This window comes from Alosa pseudoharengus, unplaced genomic scaffold, assembly GCF_046254945.1.
Source record: "Alosa pseudoharengus isolate Yale_2024_CS ecotype anadromous, Long Island Sound unplaced genomic scaffold, YU_APseudo_1.1 YU_APseudo_1.1_scf_21, whole genome shotgun sequence".
NCBI classification, from domain to species: domain Eukaryota; kingdom Metazoa; phylum Chordata; class Actinopteri; order Clupeiformes; family Clupeidae; genus Alosa; species Alosa pseudoharengus.
The window spans coordinates 32,899,835-32,919,834 of record NW_027468674.1 but is presented as its reverse complement, the minus strand read 5'-3'; the positions used below and the strand labels follow the sequence as shown (position 1 = coordinate 32,919,834).

At 45.7% G+C, this 20,000-nt stretch overlaps 1 protein-coding gene across 2 annotated transcripts in view; it reads left to right on the top strand.

Moving 5' to 3' along the window:
• dock1 (dedicator of cytokinesis 1) overlaps window positions 1–20,000 on the top strand; it is a 220,843-nt gene that overhangs the window by 43,054 nt on the left and 157,789 nt on the right. For both annotated transcript variants that reach the window (XM_076298676.1, XM_076298674.1), the window contains exons 17-22: window positions 1,337–1,440; window positions 2,388–2,571; window positions 11,446–11,543; window positions 15,183–15,272; window positions 16,512–16,612; window positions 16,786–16,914. In XM_076298676.1, coding sequence (XP_076154791.1) covers window positions 1,337–1,440; window positions 2,388–2,571; window positions 11,446–11,543; window positions 15,183–15,272; window positions 16,512–16,612; window positions 16,786–16,914 — 706 coding nt within the window. The remainder of the gene's footprint in view (window positions 1–1,336; window positions 1,441–2,387; window positions 2,572–11,445; window positions 11,544–15,182; window positions 15,273–16,511; window positions 16,613–16,785; window positions 16,915–20,000) is intronic.

Genomic DNA, 20,000 nt, shown 5'->3' with positions numbered 1-20,000 from the left:
CAGTGGTGATATATGCCACTCTGTCCCGCTGCCCGCTCCGAAGGCGCGGCCGTAACTCACCAGGCAGACTCCTGGTGCAGTTTCCCCACTGAGCCCCCAGCAGAGCGCACACACACACACACACACACACACACACACACACACACAGGATAAAATGTGCAATGACCCAGGTACACACATTTATGTGGTCACACACACAAGCATACACAAATCACCTGTATACGGTCCACACACACCTTAATCATGAGCGTGGACACAAAGGCCTTCTGCTTTGTGAGTCTTGTCTCCAGGGATTGGGAAAATGTGTGATTAACTGTGTAGAAAAAAAACCTCCCTCTTGGCACATGGCTGCAGAATGTATGTAATACTGTGTGTGTGTGTGTGTGTGTGTGAGTGTGATTGAAGGGGAGGGGGTTCCCAGTGACTGTCTCTACAGAAAAGTGAAGGAATGGCTTTTTAAAAGGAGAAACATTAATGGAGCCTCATGTGTCTTTGTCTCTGACGACTCAGTCCATCTGCCTACACACACACACACACACACACACACACACACACACACACACACACACACACACACACACACACACACACACACACACACACACATACATATTGTATGCAAACTCACAGCAGGCACCCTGTGTCCTGGGTGACCTCTCTTTTACCCTTGCACTTCTGCCATGCATGTGCTTTTTGTGTGTGTGTGTGTGTGTGTGTGTGTGTGTGTGTGTGTGTGTGTGTGTGTGTGTGTGTGTGATCCTCATCTCGGTAGACACGCACTGTGTCAGTGATAATTATGGGCAGATGTGAAAGGGCACTGGGTTGGTTCTGTCAGGCAACTCTGGAAGTAACCTCCTGCCTTCTCAAGCATGTTTAGTCTCTCTCTCTCTCTCTCTCTCTCTCCTCTTTCACGCTCCCTCTTTCTCAATTTCTCTCTCTCTCTTTCTTTATCTCTCTCTCTCTCTCTCTTTATTTCTCTCTCTCTTTCAGTCTGTCCTGATGCTAGTCTAGCTTTGCTCGGAGCCTTCCACTGCGCACACACTCACACACTCACACACTCACACATACTCGGCAGCTGACTCAGCACAGTGGGGCCGGGAGCATGTGAGATTTGTAGTGGGGATTAGGCGGCTTGTTGGGCTGTTTGTAGCCCCGTCCGAGAGATTGATGCGGCGTGTCAGCCACAGTGGCCGCTGTGGCTCAGGGGCCCGACACCTGACAGCCGGCTCGCCGCCCCGTAGCCCTCCACCGCCAGCGGGCCCGCCGCCTAGTCCAGCCCCACGCTGTCTGCCTCTCTCACGCCAGCCCTGTGTGTGTTCCCTCCACACCCCCACAGATAAAGACAAATCAGAGAAGATCTTTGCCTTGTCCTTCGTCAAGCTGATGAGGTATGATGGCACGACGCTGCGAGATGGGGAGCATGATCTCATCGTCTACAAGGTAGCCAGCACAGCCCAGCATGGGCCATCGGCTCTCTTTCCTTCCGTGTGCTGTTTCTTCCTTCTGTTCTCTAATCACAATGTGTCTTTTTCACTCTCTCCCTCTCTCCCCCCCCTCTCTCTCTCACTTTCCCCTCTCTCTCTCTGCCCCCTCTCTCACACTCTCTCTCTCTTCCTCCTTCTCTCTCCCTCTCTCTCTCTCTCTCTGCCCCCCCCTCGATCTCACACTCTCTCTCTCTCTCTCTTTGCCCCCCCCTCTCTCTGTCACACTCTCCCTCTCCCTCTCTCCCGCTCTGTTCCTCCCCTTCTCTCTGCTGCATTATGCCCCTGTAGGACTGCGTGACTGTAATAAATATTTGGCAGGCTTGTCTTGTCTTCAGTGTTAATAATTATAATTTTAATCTGGCCTCAGAGGTAGTTTATGTAATGGGCTGTGTTTAAAATTTTATGGTAACTCTTTTTTGTGTTTGGTGTCCCAGTTATACAAAACCCTAATCTATGTTGTCTTGTTCCTCTACACAAGTAAACTTTCCTCTATGTAGGGTTTGCCCGTGAGGCTTATGACCATAACTAAATTATGTTTATATCACCAAGAAATGCAGTGGTTGCAAAATAATAAATAATGATTATTATATAAATGTATCCTATGGTGGCAATAGAGTGTGATGTATTATCTATATTAATTAGAGTTTTTGGGACTCTGATGATGCTCTGATAGGACTTTGATGTGGTGATGTCATCCACAATGCATTCTTAATTTAAATATTTTCCATTATCGTTCCGTTTTTCTTTGTATTTGCTTTTGTATTAGTCTGAGTAACGCTATCTAGATGCACATCCAGGTGCTTTGTAGTAGAATTGCTTAGTTTAGCCCCCTCAATTGAAATGAAGAAATGAAACCAAGCTAAATGAAATGAAACTAAACTCCTGTGTGTGTTGTGTTTGCAGGCTGAGGCTAAGAAGATGGAGGATTCTTCTCTTTACTTGAACCTCCCGGCCACCAAGTTGGAGCTGGAGGAGAAGGGCTACCCCACCACAGGCAAGAGCCTGCAGAACCTGGGCAACTGCACCATCAGCAAGGACTCCTTCCAGATCGCCACCCTGGTCTGTTCCACCAAACTCACCCAGAACGGTAAGGTGGCGCCGCTGACTAGCCTCTATTCTGCTTTCTATTCTTCTCTTGCTCTCCTTTTCTCTCCCACTCTCTCTCTCTCTCTGTAACTTTTCTTCCCATCTTACCCCCCCCCCCCCCATCTCTCTCTTCCTCCGCTTTCTTTTTCTCCCACTATACTGTAATGATCTGTTTTGAGGTGCCCCTGCCAAGCCTTTAGGGCTGAGATCTCACCACTGCTGTTAGTTTTGCTGTGGTCAGCTCGGCCTTCTCAGGGCCTGTTAAGCCCCACAAATCCCTGTTTTCCAGCGGTGGGCTCGGGGTTGTTCTGACCAACTTGGCTGCCTACATTTAGACCTCACTTAATAGCCGGCAGATCCCATCAGACCACCCCCCCCCCCCCCGCTGCCTCCCCCGGCCGCCATTGGGGTCCATGCAAAGCCTCCCGCTGCGAGGTGGCCCAGCCGCAGACTCTGCATGTCTTGCTGGACTTTTACAACACCAGTGCGCCCTCAGGACCTTGATGGGAGTGCTGACAGTCAGCAACCCAGCGTTCAGTCTGACTACCTTTTATACCTTTTATCCTGTTGTTTTTGCTCTGTTGTTTTTTTTGTCTTTTTTTGTTTGACTGGGTCTTTTTTTAAAGGATTATAAAAAAGTTGTCCTCAGACAAATGGAGGTGAGTTTGTGCATTTAGAGTTTAGTGTGGCTGAATTGAAGAGGCTCTGCGGAGGAAAAGGAGGAGGAGGAGGAGGAGGAGGAGGGGGGAGAGAGAGAGGGCGCACAGAGGAGAGCCGCAGTGACTGGGCTGAACTCGGGCTCCAGCAGGAATGAGAAGTTAATTGTATTGCTAACCTCAGGCTTTTCCTCTCCCCTCACTCCAAACGCGCACTGAATAAAAGGTGCCTAATTTCTCAATTCACCGGGATCCAGAGGAAAAGCGGAGGGAGGAAAAAGATATCCACCAGTGGAAAAAAAAGGGTTGAGTGAGTGAGAGGCTCTGAAATGAGAGAAGTGGCAGGAAATGAGAAGAAGTGGCGGAATTGCAGTCGAGTCACAGACTGGAGGCGGTTTGACTTGAGTAGATACTGCTGCTGGAGAGCTATCTCTCTCTCTCTCTCTCTCTAGTCAAATCTTCTCCAGATAGAGGAGAAAGCTGGAGACAGAATCTCTCCACTCCTCCATCCATATCACACATTCACTGCCCCCCATCCACTCCACTCCCATGTCCAGAGAAGCCTTCATTAAGCTGCTTAGTCCTGCCATGTTTGCAGCATCATGACTCTTGAGAGCGAGTGCAGTGGGTGGAAATAAGCCTCTGGTCAAGAGGGCAGGCTCTCCGTCTGAGGGTCCTGGCCGCTTCAAGTCAGGTCAAAAGGCTGTGTCCCACGCATGCTCTACTTGGCTCAGTGTCTCACTTACCCTGCCTCTCATGCTCTGTGTGATGCTCATACAGTTTCAGGGTGATCATCATACACGGGGCAGCTTTTTGAGCAATGATGCTGGGTAACCACATAAGTGGTTCCACGTGTTGTTATTGTATCATGACCATTTGCCTCCTGATGATAAAACTTCCAGAAAAAACAAATTATTGCCTAAAAGCAATGGGAATGTAAAATGTAAATGTAAATCAGGTTTCTAGGCCAAGTATACTTGCGTATACAAGGAATTTGGCCTCTGCATTTATCCCATCCGTGAATTGGTGAACACACAGAGCACACAGTGAACACACAGTGAGGTGAAGCACACAGTGAGCACACAGTGAGGTGAAGCACACACAAACCCGGAGCAGTGAGCTGCCTGCTACAGTGGCGCTCGGGGAGCAGTGAGGCCACTTCAGCTAGTGGATGTGGGCATGGGAGAGCAGTGCTCAACCACTTCCCCCATCCACATTTTTCCTACTGGTCGGAGATCAAACCGGCAACCCTTTGGTTCCAAGCCCCAAGCCCTAACCAGTAGGCCACCACTGCCCCCTGGAAGGTCTCAAATTGCAAGGTGCATCTGCTCTATAATGGTCAAACTTTCTAGATACACACAGAATTAGATACACACATAAATACACACACACACAGGCACACACACACACCCTCATAGACAAACAGAGTCTCAAAGTGACCTGACCCCTGTAAACAGTCCTGTGATGGACCGCGGTGCTCTGAGGAACAGTGTGGTGCTCAGTGGGCTCACTGTGATGTAAGAGATGGCAAAAGCCTCTGCCACATCGCTTCGTCTCACTCCGGCCCAAACCCCTCTCGGGTCCACTGATGGCTGTAGCTCACGCTGACCAGGCCAGACAGGACCGGACTGGACCAGCGTCTGCCTTTACTCACGCCCCACTAATGACTTGGGATGGGAGGGGATCAGCTGCTTTTATCTGACCCATGGGACCCACAGGCAGTTTTGGTTGCGATAGAATGAGGGCCTGAAATGAGGTGGGTGTCCATTTTGTTAGCAGTGCAGATTTCAGACTGTATGTGTGTGTGTGTGGATGTGTAATGTGTATGTGTGTATATGCATTAGCAATCCTTCCAAATGCCTCTGTAATGAGGTCACTGAGGACACTCTCCTAATGAAAGTCTGTGTGCACAAAACTGCTGAGTGTCATGGATCTAACTGATGGTACAAAGTTTCTTTTGTCTCAGATCTGCACAACTGCCATCACTGCCCCCTCAGGTTTCTGTGTCCTCCAAGACTCCAGCTCTCTGTGAGAGATGAGCGTTCTCACTAAATCAATTTACACATTCGGATCACACAGCCTGGAAGATGCAACTCCTCTCCACCACTGTTAGTATGCAGCGGGTGCACGCCAGGTGGAAATCAATTCGGCCTCCTGAAATGTGTTTGGGTGGAGGTGTGTGTGTGTGTGTCATGTTCACTCGCTGAGCTTTACCACAGTGTTTGTGTTTGTGTTGTGCATGTGTGAAGAGAGACGCCGTGTTTTTGTCAAGGGTGTGGAAAGCCCTGGCGTTTGCTCTAGTCTTTGCGATGCTAATGTTCCTACACTGAGACCCCTAGTGGTGCGTCCAGACATCAATTAAACAGAAGAATGACTCCTCATTAGAGAGATGTTGCGCACCCTTTTGTCAGATTTAGGGGTACAGAAAAGAATGCCAGGAGAGAACACCTGATTTCTGGAGTTATTTTGAAATAAGCACAGATGGCGCCTCTCCGTCTTACAGCAGGAGTCATCCTGGAGCGGAAGCCTGTCATAATGCAGTCTGCATCACAGTCAGTTGCCGTGACCACCCTGGCAACATCTCCAGATGACTCCAGACAGATGCCTCCATATCTCTTCATTCCTATTTGTTTTGGGTGGAGATGATGGAAGTGACACTGTTATGAATCCCCAATATGTCCTCCTCAATGGACAGACTGCTGTGCAGTGTCCCTTTCAACAAATGTGACACGTCCTCACTGCTTTAGTAATTATTGTGGTGGTGTGAAGCACTTAGCTGATTCCTGGCAAGAGCATAGTAAATGTGTGATATGTCATTAAGTCTGCTGGAAATGGGAAATGTGTTTACTCATGGCGTTTGACTTAAAGTGGCCGTCTGCATTCCACGTCAGTCAGGAGTGTGACTCATTAAAACATATGCCTGCTCCCTACGTGTCACTCATCTGAGATGCAGTCGTGAATGTTTATTTGTCGTGCTGCTTTGGTGAAACTCAGCTGTCAGCTGCCAAAATGCCAGGACTGGCAGGGTCATATCTAATTATTAGGCAGCAACATTGCACATATCCACTCTAATGTGCATTTTATGTAAGTCACTGCTAAATAATAAATATTAGTGCAAATATAAATGTAAAATGCAAATATGTGGCTAGAATGTGTTACTGGGCTCGTTGAATTAAAACCACTTTTAACCCTTAGAACCCGATTGACGCAAAGTGCGTCAAAAAACACACCCTTTCTTCTCTGTTACATTGCTCCGCGGCTGTTCATCGCAGCGAGATGAAACCTTTATAGCATGACAGAGAAGAAGTGGAGCTTTCCAACGAGACCACACACTTGTCTGTACGATCAAGTTTGAAAATTAAAAAAAATCATGAAATTAAATCAAATAGCATCACATTTACAGTCTATACTTCTTTGCGTTTACCTGCGCACCAATTACTCTTGTTTGAATTACTCGCGAACCCGTGATCGCTTAGATATGGCAATAATATCAGATGAAAGAGGGGGCACAGGGCTATCCATTGATACCATGTATATCGATCCTTCTGGCTTATAAAAACTGACGAAGTGACTGCAAAATATTAACGTCATGTACACAAACCAACGCTGCACACCCATTACTCTCGTTTGAATTACTCGCGGACCCGTGATCGGATAGATATGCCACGCATGTCAGATGAAAGAGGAGACACAGAGCTATCATTTGATACCAAGTACATCCTTCTGGGTTATAAAACAGACGAAGTGACAGCAAAATAATAACTTCATATAGCTGGATTTACCCCACATTTTTGTCTGTTTTTGTGGCAAAGCATGTTTATAATCCAACGCTATCGTGTTTTTCTCTACGGCAAAGCATGTTCATAATCTGGTTTTGAGATCCTAGCAAATTCCTGCATGGCATCCAAGGCTCACATTGCATCCCAATTTGTTGAACAAAGAAACACCTTTTTTGCCTTTACTTGGTTCATGGCAATGCAGTGAAAAGTCATTATGGCACACATGCTAACACGCAAACTTGGGTCAAGTCAGGTCAGATCAGTTCGTGTCATAGATATGGAGCGCAGAAAGGTCATTTTTCATCACTAAATAAAAAATGGCATTTATTTCCATAAATCACACACCACATATTTCTGTAAATTGCTCAGCCCCAGAGTATCCCTCCAACATGGCAATTATATTGCCCGATTCAGGACAGTCTGCCCTACACACACATGAAATGCATGTTATGCTATGAGCTTGCTATGGTGAGATACAGGTCAAAATATAAGAATTTTTATAATACGCTTTTTATATTTTAATTCTTTAAAAATCAAAATAAAATCAATGCTACTACTAATACATGACATGGCAGATCTGGATAGCCTAGACTCTGCTGAAAAAAACAATATATAATATGTGTGTGTGGCACTCACAATGACCAGAATAAATCCTTATGAATAAAGGTAGTGAAAATGCCCTAAAAACAGCTTAGGGTTCTAAGGGTTAAATAAGACCATGCAAATTACAGGCTGTGAACAGATGAGATGAGATGAGAGGTTGGTGCTAATTGGAGAAATCTGCAGGCATAATGGGAAAACTGGTGTTCTTCAATTTTGATCAATCTCATGCTGATGATGTCAATCAGCTTCTCCATAAAGTGGAGGAATTGTGAGCTTCTGAAATTATGTTTTCAATTTTATAGATGGAATATTGTCACTCGCAGCCAAAATAATGTCTCTGTTGTGCAACCAGAAGGGATTTTGTGGAGATGTCTGACACAGACCAAAGAGCCTGAAATCGTTGCTTTTCTGACTGGGCTCAGATCATTACGGAATCTGGGACAGAATTTGAATTCTTCCTCATTATTGAGTGATGGTCCTATCCAAATACATTAGATGGCTGTGTGTGTGTGTGTGTGTGATTTTGTATGTGAGTGATCGTGAGAGAGAGAAAGAGAGAGAGAGATGCGTGTGTCTGCTCCAGAAATGTGTTGATCTTTTGTATGGTGGGAAGTCTTCAGTGCTAAAGTGGTGTGACGGTGAGATGTCTTTCTTGCTGTCTCTCTCCTAAAAGGTGTTGTGTTGGGATTTCACCTGCTGTTGTGATTACCCCATGAGAGTGGGCTTTCTCTGAGCACTGCTCCACATAGCACATGGCTCACACCATAATGACTCCGTAGTGACATTTCCAAGTAAGTCCTGTACCTGCCCTCACCCCATCCCACACATCTCCTTTTGGGCGTGAGGACGGGTGCATGCGTGGAGGGTCCCATCTCAAAGGGAAATGATTGCCAGTGAAAGGTCACTCAGGCACCACCTACATGAGTATTCTGAGTACTGGAGTTCATTATTACCTTAATCTCGGATTGTTGCCATTTTCCATTTAGATAATTGCTAGGAGGAGAATTTGCTTGTCTGTAGAAACATATGGGAACAAAGCAGTGAGATAGTTTAGTTGCTATATTAGGGCCATGAAGGAAGACTGATATGGATGTTCTCTGGACTGTGGGCATGGGCTTTAGAGAGATAAAGTTCTTCAACTCATAAAATGAATCCAGGTATTCGTGTAGCCTCTGATAGAGGGTAACTGCCCCAGATTTATTTTTTTAAGGCATTCAATAAAATTGCTTCATTTTTCCAAGGATTTTGTGTTATGTGAACCGTGTGTGTGTGAGAGAGAGAGAGGGTGTGTGAGTGTGTGTGACTCATGTCACCTTCCTGTTGAACACCTCTGCCTTCATCTGTGCTGTGCAATGATTTATTCTCATTTCATTTCATTTGTTTCGGTTGGCCTTCAGTCACCTGCTTTTTTTGAAGAAAAAAAATGAAGGATAGAATTTCGTCCATGTAGAGACGTTGGGGGCTTTAGATGGCATCTGATGGCTGAGCCCTCATCACTTGTCAGAGCTCCAGATGACTGGCATCCATCACCCAGTCTGTCCTGCCGCCTGCAGCTGGCATATGGGAATGGGCACAGAGGGGTTTCCTGCAGGTTCGGTGGGGGTGGCAAGGGCAGGCAGTGTTCCTGTTTCTGCTGCCTCTGGTTCTGTGCCCGGCAGGCAGATGGTGCAAGACCAGTCCAGGGCCACTCCAGGGAGTTGGGCATGAGGACTCTCTGTGTACAGTGCAGGTGTGCAAGGGGAGGGGGTCTTTGAAAGCTGTTGGAGTGTCCCGGAAAAGTTGTAACCCTTGATTCATCCATACCATACAAAGGTACTACCCCAATTCCAAAAAAGTTGGGATGTTGTGTAAAATGCGAATAAAAACAGGATGTGATAATCTGCAAATCTCGTAAACCCATATGTAGCTGCTAAAAGGACATAGACAACTAATCAAATGTTTAAAATGACAAATTTGACTATTTCATAGAAAATATAAGCACATTTTGAATCGAATGCCAGCAACATCAAAAAAGTTGGGCCGGGGGCAACAAAATGCTGGAAAAGTTGTGTAATGATAAAGACAACAAAAGGAGGAGCATTCCACAACTAATTAGCTAACTAATTGGCACCATGATTGGGTATAAAAAGAGCCTCCAAGAGAGGCAGAGTCTCCCAGAAGTAAAGATGTTGAGGTGTTCATCACTCTGTGTAAACCTCTATGTGCCATTCATGAATTCAAATATTCAGAGAATCCAGAGAAATTTTTGAAAACAAGGGACAGCTGAAAAACAATATTGGATGGCCATGGGCTTTTGGATCTTAGATAGCAATGCATTAAAACCAGACCCGTTTCTGTAAAGAAAATCATTGCATGGGCTCAGGAACACTTCTGATAACAATTGTCTATGAGCACAGTTTGATATTCAATTCACAAATGCTAGTGTAAACTTTACCATGCAAAAAAAGACATTGCATTAAGACATGATGCAGAAATACCACCGTCTCATCTGAGCCTGATCTCATTTAAAATGGACTGAGGTAAACGAAAGTGGAAAACGGTCCTGTGGTTAGACCAATCAAAATATGGTCTATTATATATATCTACAATATATGATTCTTTTTGGAAATCATGAACTACTCTGGGGTAAAGAAGAGAGGGACTATCCAACTATATAACTTATCCAACTTGTTATAGTGCTCATTTCAAAACCCAGCATCTGTGATTGTATGGAGGGTATCTGGCAAGACACAATTGATTCTGAATGATGTAAACAGGATTTGAGCATATACTGCCATCCGGACAACGGCTTTTTTAGGGAAGACTTTGAATATTTCAGGAAAACAATATCCAACTTCATTCTGCACATACAGTATTACAAAAGTATGGCTTCATAATAGAAGAGTCCAGATGCTAAAATGACCTGTCTGCAGACTAGACATGCCACACTGGGTGCATCATGGAATGAGAAACATGGTTAAGAAGACACCTGACTGTTGAGAAACTGAAATCCTAAACAGGCAAAAATGGGACAACGTTTCATTCAGTCTCATTCCCAACTGTAGCAGCTGCTCTCCCCAACTTTTTCAGAATTGGAGTTGTACTTGAAGTAGAACAGATTGAGATTGAAATGCGTATGAATTCTCCTTTTCAGGTTTTGAAAGTGCTGTTTAGTTTCTGTAAACATCACAACCATCTGTGAATGAAATTTCTCTTGCTAAATAAAGATAAAGAAAAACCCAAGAGTTCTGTATATCCTGTAATAAATCTCTAAAGATGTTCAGTCCTAGATGGCCTCTCAGATGTGATCGATTATTGTCATAATCTTCACATTATTTAGAATAGACACTTGCACTTACATTAATAGGCATGAATTGTGATTTAAACCATTGAGTTTGAAGTTGAGTATTTATGACTGTGAGATGTACTGCAGTGAGGTCTGAATCTATCACATTAGAAACTAGTTTAGCTCAAGTGTTTCACTAATGATGCAGTCAAAAGGTAAAGTGATGGAATGTCTTGTGGGTGACAGCAGTTATGGAGAACTTATGATGTCAAGGGGGCAAAGCTGTTTTTCAAAGGCTTTTCCCTCCTGTTGCATAACTGTTTCAGTGATTCTTGATGCAGTGTTCCAAATGTATGATAACTGACTTTTTCTCCTTTCTCTCTCCTTGTCTGTGTGTGTGTGTGTGTGTGTGTGTGTGTGTGTGTGTGTGTGTGTGTGTGTGTGTGTGTGTGTGTGTGTGTGTGTGTGTGTGTGTGTGTGTGTGTGTGTGTGTGTGTGTGTGTGTGTGTGTGTGTGTGTGTGTGTGTGTGTGTGTGTGTGTGTGTGTGTGTGTTCTCTCTGTGGGGTCTCAGTGGACCTGCTGGGTCTGTTGAAGTGGCGCTCCAACACCAGCCTGCTCCAGCAGAACCTGCGGCAGCTCATGAAGGTGGAAGGAGGAGAGGTTGTCAAGGTCAGTCAAGTCCAGTTCACACTTACAGTTCTTCACCTCGCTGCTTTAGTCCACAGCGCTCTGTCAAATCCTCTTTCTCCTTTATACTACATGTTCCGAGTATCTGGCCATCACTTCTTTTTATAGCCGGTTATTGAAATCACATAGGCTGAAAAGGACTGACAGAGGACCTTGTCCTTTGTGTTAGTATCAGTTGTGTGGAGTGAAAAGTTGGTCCAGGTGGCCTTGTTACCACAGCCAACCTTTCAACTAGCTTTCTTTTCACATTTCAGTGTGCATTTTCTCTTCTCTAGGTAGTCAGCTTTTTTGGAATCAGAACGATCCCATTTTGCCCCTGGCCTTGGGCACGGCTTGTTCTTGAGCCACGTCAACAGCTCCGAGCGAAAATGGAACCCAGCTTTCATTTCATATCTAGCCAAAGCGCCTGGCCATTTCCTGCCATCCAAATTATACCGTGACTCATCAGGCACGAGGTCACTAAATAAATCACAAGTAAGCGAGGGAGTGCTGCAGCGTTTCTCCAGCAAGAGCCTGGAGATTGGACACCACGGCAAGGCTGCGCTGGCCCGCTGGCACCCTGTAGACGGCCACTCCCACTCCCAAACGGGAACAGCAGCCTCTACCTCACCTGGCCAGTGAATACTCTCACACACACACACACACACACACACACACACACTCCAGGAGACCCTGAGTTCCACTGCTGGAGCTGACGAGGCATTCTAGCCCTCTGCCTGTTCCCCCTGCAGCACCTCATTTAGCTCCTGTAGGCCTGTAGGTGGAATGCACTCTATCTGCAGATGTTGTGCTCGTCATCAGAATCACCTCCATGGCTCCTTGAACTCTTTCATTAATGCATATCTGACCTATGCAGGAATGTATGAGGATGCAATATATGTACTGTATAGTTGGAGTATGTCCGTGGGGGCCGCTGAATCAATTGCTTGAAAGCTTTTTGTGTGCATGTGTGTGTTTCTTTGTGTGAGTGATTCATGTCACTCTGAAGTCCCTGTAGACTTGTAGGTTGATTTATTCCGGTATACTCCCCCCCCCCCCCCCACCACATGATATTTGCAGTCACGCTTCCGATGTGTTGAATAGAAGCTTTCTCAGCCAAAGGAAAAAACATATTTTATCCCCCTCCAGGTTCTCCTACAGCAATGTCTTTTTAGAAAAAAGCAACAAGAAACAAAAATATTGTTAGAAACACCTCCTTCGTGCCGCGCCTTGACCATCTGTTCTTGTCAGAAGTGCTGATTCCATCAGTACAACAGCCACCCTCACGAGGCCCTCTCTACTTCTACCCTCTCCTTTCAAGGCTCATTATTCTAATGCAGGATCTCTCTGGCAATATTTTGATTGAGCGTGGATTTATGCGCTGGCCTGATCATGTCTGGGTGCTGCCTCAGTGCCATCAATCTCCACAGCTCTCCCTGGGACACATCTTGGAGGGCTGATTGCAGGAACCCTGCCATGATGTTCCTCAGTTCCTTCATGGCTGGCAATGCGTTCCTGCATCTCCACACACGCACACGCACACACACACACACACACACACACACACACACACACACACACACACACACACACACACACAGATATGCACACATACAGATATTCACACATACAGACCAGACAAACATACATCTCTGTAACCACCGCGCAGTTCCATCTAAGCACTCCATGTGTCTTGGAGGGGTTTGTTTTGATCAGTCTTCTCCCTGCTGAAACGAAGAAGCTGGCCCCAGGACAGGAATAGCTGAAATACTTTGTGCTGGTATGTAGGCAGGCAGTTTGACTGGAGAGTGTGTGGGGAGGCTTGGCAGGGCAGGGCAGGGCTGTGGTAGCATGATTCAACAAGAGTAGTTTTTCCATCCATCCCTGCTATCAACACTCACTTCATGGGAACTCTGCAGTCTTAAAACAAATGTGTTAAGCACAACTTGTGTTGTTTTGTTTTAACACATCTCTGTGTCCAGATAGGGACAACACAAGTTTGTGTTGTTTCCTTTTTTTTATTTGTTACACAGAATGTGTTGAAAATAACACAGCTTGTGTTGTTTTTTAACACATCACTGTGTCTAGATAGGGACAACACATTCGTTTTAAGAGTGTGGCAATATGCTATTCAGATGAACTCCTGCAGGAAGTGCAGAGCGGGCCCTCTGGGTCCCGTACTTCTGCAGTGTACTCAGGCTGTGCTGTGTAGTGTGTAGTGTGTGGTGTGTGGTGTGTGGTGTGTGGTGTGTGGTGTGTGGTGTGTAGTGTGTGGTGTGTGGTGTGTGGTGTGTAGTGCTGAGAGGGTCTGTTGGGAAGACTGAGATGGCCGTGTGAAGGGAAGCAGGTGACTGACAGCTCTCATCTCTCTCCCGCTCTCTTTGCACTATCCAGGCTAGCTCACAAGGCCAGCACCTCTTCAGCTTCAAAGCTGTACCCTTACATTTCTCTTCCTTGTCCGCACACACACACACACACTCACACACACACACACACACACACTCTCTCTCTCTCTCTCTCTCTCTCTCTCTCTCTCTCTCTCTCTCTCTCCCTCCCTGCCTCTCTCTTCTTAAGAACATATTATTGGTCTAAAAGCAGCCCCTCTCTCAACCAAGCAGTCCTTCCCTCAACAACAAGGCTTTCAGAGCTTATGTGTTGTGAGAGAACAACTCGTCGTTCACCCTCTCTGTCCCTCTCCCCTCAAAACTCTTGACTGAAATTGGTTTTGAAATAAAGTGACATGCAAAGGGAGTGGAGAGTAATGACAGCCTGCAAATAAAATGCACTCAAGGATCTTAATACACTCATAGGGGTCCTATTAATAGCATGATTAAGTGATTGTGACCATATTAGCAAAGAAATGGGGGTTTAAGCTGCTACCATTTTTGACACTCTTGGAAAAATGATTTTGAGATTGATGAGTACTGATGGGCTGGATGGGATTAGCAAATCCCTGAGGTCCAGAGCTAGGCCTTTCAGGGCTTTGTATGTTAGAAGGAGTCTTTTGATATCAATTCTTCTTCTGACAGATAGTCATTGAAGAGAAGCAAGTATAGGAGAAAATATTATTTTTTTGTTCAAGTAAAATTAATATGCATCCTGCGTTTCGTATCAGCTGTGGGTTTATAGTTTATACTGCATGTATGGATGATCGTTTCTGCATCTTAGAAGGATAGGACACGCCTCATTTTGAGATCCGTGTTGAGACAGATGTCCGAAGCAATTATTACACCTCAACACTTGGGTCGGATGTTAGTGAGAGGTCATGGACTGGAAATGGGTGGCTACATAGTGTGCCTCTCAAAGGTCTAGGACCAACAACCTCAACTTCTGTTTTGTGTTGAATTCAGTGTGTTGGCTTGCTGCTGATCCTGCTTCCTTAAAATGCCCACATTTCTTTTCCCCTCCCTGAAGTGTAGCACTTGAATGACAATGGCCATGCACTAGAATGTCTTGACTGTAACTCATCCTGACAGTGGTATGGAACTGGCTGTTTTCTGTACCCCCTCCCATGCATTGGCAGCATCACAGAGCTTAAAGACTGGTGATGACCTCGTCAGGAAGATTTACATGAGATGACAGTGAGATGGACACTTTCCCTCTCTGTGCTAACCTCCCTCCCTTTTAAAATGTGCCCATCAGTTTCTACAAGACACCCTGGATGCCCTCTTCAACATCATGATGGAGAATTCTGACAGTGACACATTTGACACCCTGGTTTTTGATGCTTTGGTAAGTACATTTTATTTGTCATTTTTATTTTTAACAAATGTATTTTGTTATTATGTTTATTATTTTATTATTATTAAGTTGGTTTTTTACCTTCCTCATCTCTATCTTCTGCCACTGTTAAAACAGTTATTATGTTGTTATATCTATCATATTCAAATATATTAATGGCAGACCTGGATGACAGCAGCACCATATGTAGATGCATGTAATACTAACCACTACAAAGCAAGCCTGCACATCACAGTTTGAAAGTGAAAGCCTCACATGCTTTCTCCTCTCTGGTGACTACTTCATGCCTCGGGTGGTTCGGGAGTCTTTTGGAAAAACACACACACACACACCTGAAAGGAATGCGGAGCATTTTCCCCGAGGAAGTGTCCCATCATGTGCAGGCCCAGGCTGCGATCTGAGGCCGTGCAGCCCAAACGCGGCTTAGCTCTGCCCTCTGCTTGTCCTCCGCCGCAGACTCTACAAAGCACCGCTGGAGTCAAATGAGGATCTCATCCTCGCTCGCTTGCCCACTATTTATTCATAAGCTTTCAGACTAATTTAACTTTCATCTTTTGCTATTTGTTAATCTTCTCATTAGTAAGCTTAGAGTGGAACGTTCTGTCTTTTGTTGTCTTTTTAGGCAAAGAAACATTGGTTTCTCATCATTTTCAATTCAATTTTCCTCTTTATTTAACTAATAGGAAAGTTAATTTAGATCCGTGGTCTGCCTAAATGATGCGGCTTTGTAACTTTGCTGTGAATAACAGACTGGAAATGTTAGCTCACTCTGGCTAGGTGTAGCATCTCCACCTCACTTTTGAGGCATAGCTTGTATTACTTTATGCTTTCTGTCAAAATCTAACTGTTAGCAAGGACTCATTGCCACAATGAAATCCATGCTAATCCTTTTTAAACATGTCATAGCCTTATTTGTTAGCATATTCTGCCACTCTCATTCTCATACTGGATGCTCAGTCAGAACCCTTTGCAATAGAAAAATAAACTTTAAACAGTTCTAAGCTCTTCCTCGTTTCCTTTCATGTTCTGCATAAGGGTGACTATATCCATAAAACACAGACTTCCACTAAATAACTTTGCCATTTTCTCAGCGGAGCCGGTTACAGGTGTGTGGTCTATTGGACCTATATATTTGTACAAAGTGGTCTATCCTTTTTCTTTTATTGGTTCTGTCATTTCTGGAAATAAAAATAAGATGGTAATAATAGTTTTTTTTGCTATCTTTGACAGGTTTTCATAATTGGGCTGATAGCGGACAGAAAGTTCCAGCACTTTAACCCCGTCCTTGAAACCTACATCCGTAAACATTTCAGCGCTACACTTGCCTACACGTGAGTCCACCTCCTCCTCATTAGACACCCATGACCCCATCACCATGACTACAGCCTTCATGCTGAGTTGTCATTCATTGGGTTTTGTTTTCAACCCATTTACTTGAACACACATTGATACTAGATGCTTTTTCTGTGTTTATGTGTGTGTCTGTGTGTGTGTGTGTTTGCAGGAAACTGACAAAGGTGCTGAAGAACTATGTGGACAATGCAGAGAAGCTTACAGATCAGCTCCTCAAGGCCATGAAGGCGCTGGAATACATTTTCAAGTTCATTGTGCGCTCCCGAGTGCTCTTCAATCAGTGAGTTCCCTTGCTCCCACCCCTGGCTATTTACTCACTGAACAAATCAGTTAAGGGAATGCAGGGCGGGTTGTTTGCCCTGCATAATGTGTAAATGGGAAAAGCATAAACTAAGTTGAATGTATCTGTCAAGAACAGATTGTTCATTGTAATGACTTGGAGAACATTTGTGGGATTTGGCTCACTTGGGCTATTGAATGTGAAGCCAAAGAGGAGTGTACTTCCTAGGAGCAAAGAGGAGTGTACTTCCTAGGAGTAGAGCAGCGCTGAGTTTGGGCTATTGAATGTGAAGCCAAAGAGGAGTGTACTTCCTAGGAGCAAAGAGGAGTGTACTTCCTAGGAGTGCAGCAGCGCTGGGTTTGGTTGGCAGCACTATGTGAAGACTCGGGGTGGTGTGCTGTGTCAGTGGGAGACGGGCATCTCGTTCTGTAATTGCTCTTTACCTGTGGCTCGGGTCAGTCCACTGGACTTTTGATCCTTTGAAACAACTTGATTGCTTTTGTGATTAATCATAGTGCAAATTGGATGGCCACAACAAGTGCTCTTTTGTAGAATTAGAAAAGCATTTGTCATATCATAATTGCATTTGCTTTTATTGAAAAGGCCAGGTGTGCACCGCTGATGAGTTTTTAATTAAAACGCCGAAAGCGTCACTCGCCATGTTTAAATTCCACCTTATGAATTCCAATATGTCCCCTTAGATAACCCCTCTTCCCCATAAATGACGCGACCCCACTTCATTTGCAGTTTATTTGCGGTTCAGGTCAGTGGGGAAAGGTCGTCCTCGTAATTGAACAGGCCAGACTGTGATAGCACCTGCGCTAAAGATTGATTGCCATCAGTGCTGGTGACCCGTGTCAGGGAGTGGACGGGTTAGAGGACCACAGGAGCAGCTTCACAGACTGTCATCTGTGGGAAAGAGTTTTTTTTCTGTGTGTGTGTGTGTGTGTGTGTGTGTGTGTGCGTGCGCTGTGTGTGTGTGTGTGTGTGTGTGTGTGTGTGTGTGTGTGTGTGTGTGTGTGTGTGTGTGTGTGTGTGTGTGTGTGTGTGTGTGTGTGTGTGTGTGTGTGTGTGTGTGTGCATGGTAGAGAGCGAAGCCGATGCACAAATCAGCTGGCTCCTTCAGAGCGGAGCTGTTTAGGGGGCTGATATATAACCCCGAGGCCTAATTGAGTGTGAAAGATTTGATTGGTAGGTGTGTGGTGGGAAGAGGACAGTCTGCCCTCTCCCTCGTCTGACCCAGAATAACAGCAGCCGGCTCCAATAGGAAGAGGCACCGGCAACAGCAGGTGGGACGCAGCATGGCTCTACCAGTCTGCTGGACTCCGCACTGTCCATGTTATTTACGTAACGTAAATACGTACGTAGGTCTGGAGAGCAGTGAGAGGAGGATGATGACTTGGGGATGAAAGAAACTCGTGGCCTTTTTTTGTGGCAGTCATGCTGATCACCGTAATCAAAGTAGTGTCATGGTGAGGCTTGAGATAAGCTTGTGTTATCTTTCTAGGAGGGTGTGTGTGTGTGTGTGTGTTGTGTTGTGTCTGTGCTGTGTGTGTGTGTGTGTGTGTGTGTGTGTGTGTGTGTGTGTGTGTGTGTGTTGTGTACTCTGTGTGTGCGCCTGCGTGTCCAGTGAGCAGTGGGTGGGTAGGCCCTTGGATTGGCTAGTGGAACATCAGTCTGACATGGTAGAGAGGAGGCCATAATCGCCCAGAGACATAAGGTGGGAGGCCTGCTGGGACTAACAACTTGTCCAGACATAAGTGTGTGTTTGTGTGTGTGTGTGTGTGTGTGTTCATGTGCGAGTGTACATGTTTGTAAAAGAACAACAAAAAGCCATCATCCTCACTCAGACAGGTGTTAGCATATAAAGTGCTAGCACCAGCAGCACCCCCCTCCTCCCCCACCACCCCCTCCCTCTTTTCAACATGTTTGGGTGAACCCCCTCCCTGGCTGTGAAGCAGCGTGAGGCGAATGCGTCCCGCTCCACACACACAGAGAGAGAGAGAGAGAGAGAGAGAGAGAGAGAGAGAGAGAGAGAGAGAGAGAGAGAGAGAGAGAGAGAGAGAGAGAGAGAGAGAGAGAGAGAGAGAGAGGCCTGCTTGTGCTTTGATCAATAGGCACTTCCGATAAAGCGCAGGCTGGCTGTGCGGGGGGGGGGGGGGGGCTGCGAGTTCTTGACACACATCATTAGTTTGCATCTCCCACCCCCAACCACCTCATTTGCCGTTAATACCCAGTTTGCTGAGATTTATGGATCATTGTGGAGGCGCTCGTACAGGCATTTGCATTTGTTTGGAATTAGAATGCACTGAAGGAGGGCTGCTTTTGTGTGTGCATGCCCGCTGAGATGGACGCTACAGTTCCCCCTCGTTGCTTTGTAACAATGCAGAGCTGTCTGGACATAAGCAGTAATGTGAGTGTTAAGAGAGTGAGCAGGTCATTAAGGTGCCAGAGTTTTACTAAGTTGTCTATTTGGAGGATTTCTGCAGTGGTGTCCAGTCTTAAGGCACACCCACACAAATCTCATGCACACAATTATCTGCATGCTCACAGACAGACCACACACACACACACACACACACACACACACACACACACACACACACACACACACTTTCTCCTAGCTGTCCATCATATCCAATGATGATGCTTGCTCCAGGGAGGGGGTAGAGAGGGAAGTACAGAAATAGAGTGGGAAGTACAGCACACGCACGCACACACACACACGCGCGCGCACACACACACACACACACACACACACACACACACACATTCCCACAGACACACCATATACACATGCTTAGACTCATCTACACACAAGCACTCCCTCTCTCTCCCCTTCTCTCTCTCTCTCTCACACACACAGACAGACACACACACACACACATACACACACACACAAAAGTTGTCATGCAGACGGGCTACATAGAGGCTGTCCTGGTTGCCTCCACTGGCCGGCTCCATCAGTGGCACATTTGCCGTGCTGATCAGGCCATAATAAGTTTCCGGCTCCTCAGTGCCAGAAGGCAGGTGTGCACAGGGTCATCTGCCTTTTGTTTTATATGCAAATGACATTCCAGTGTTTC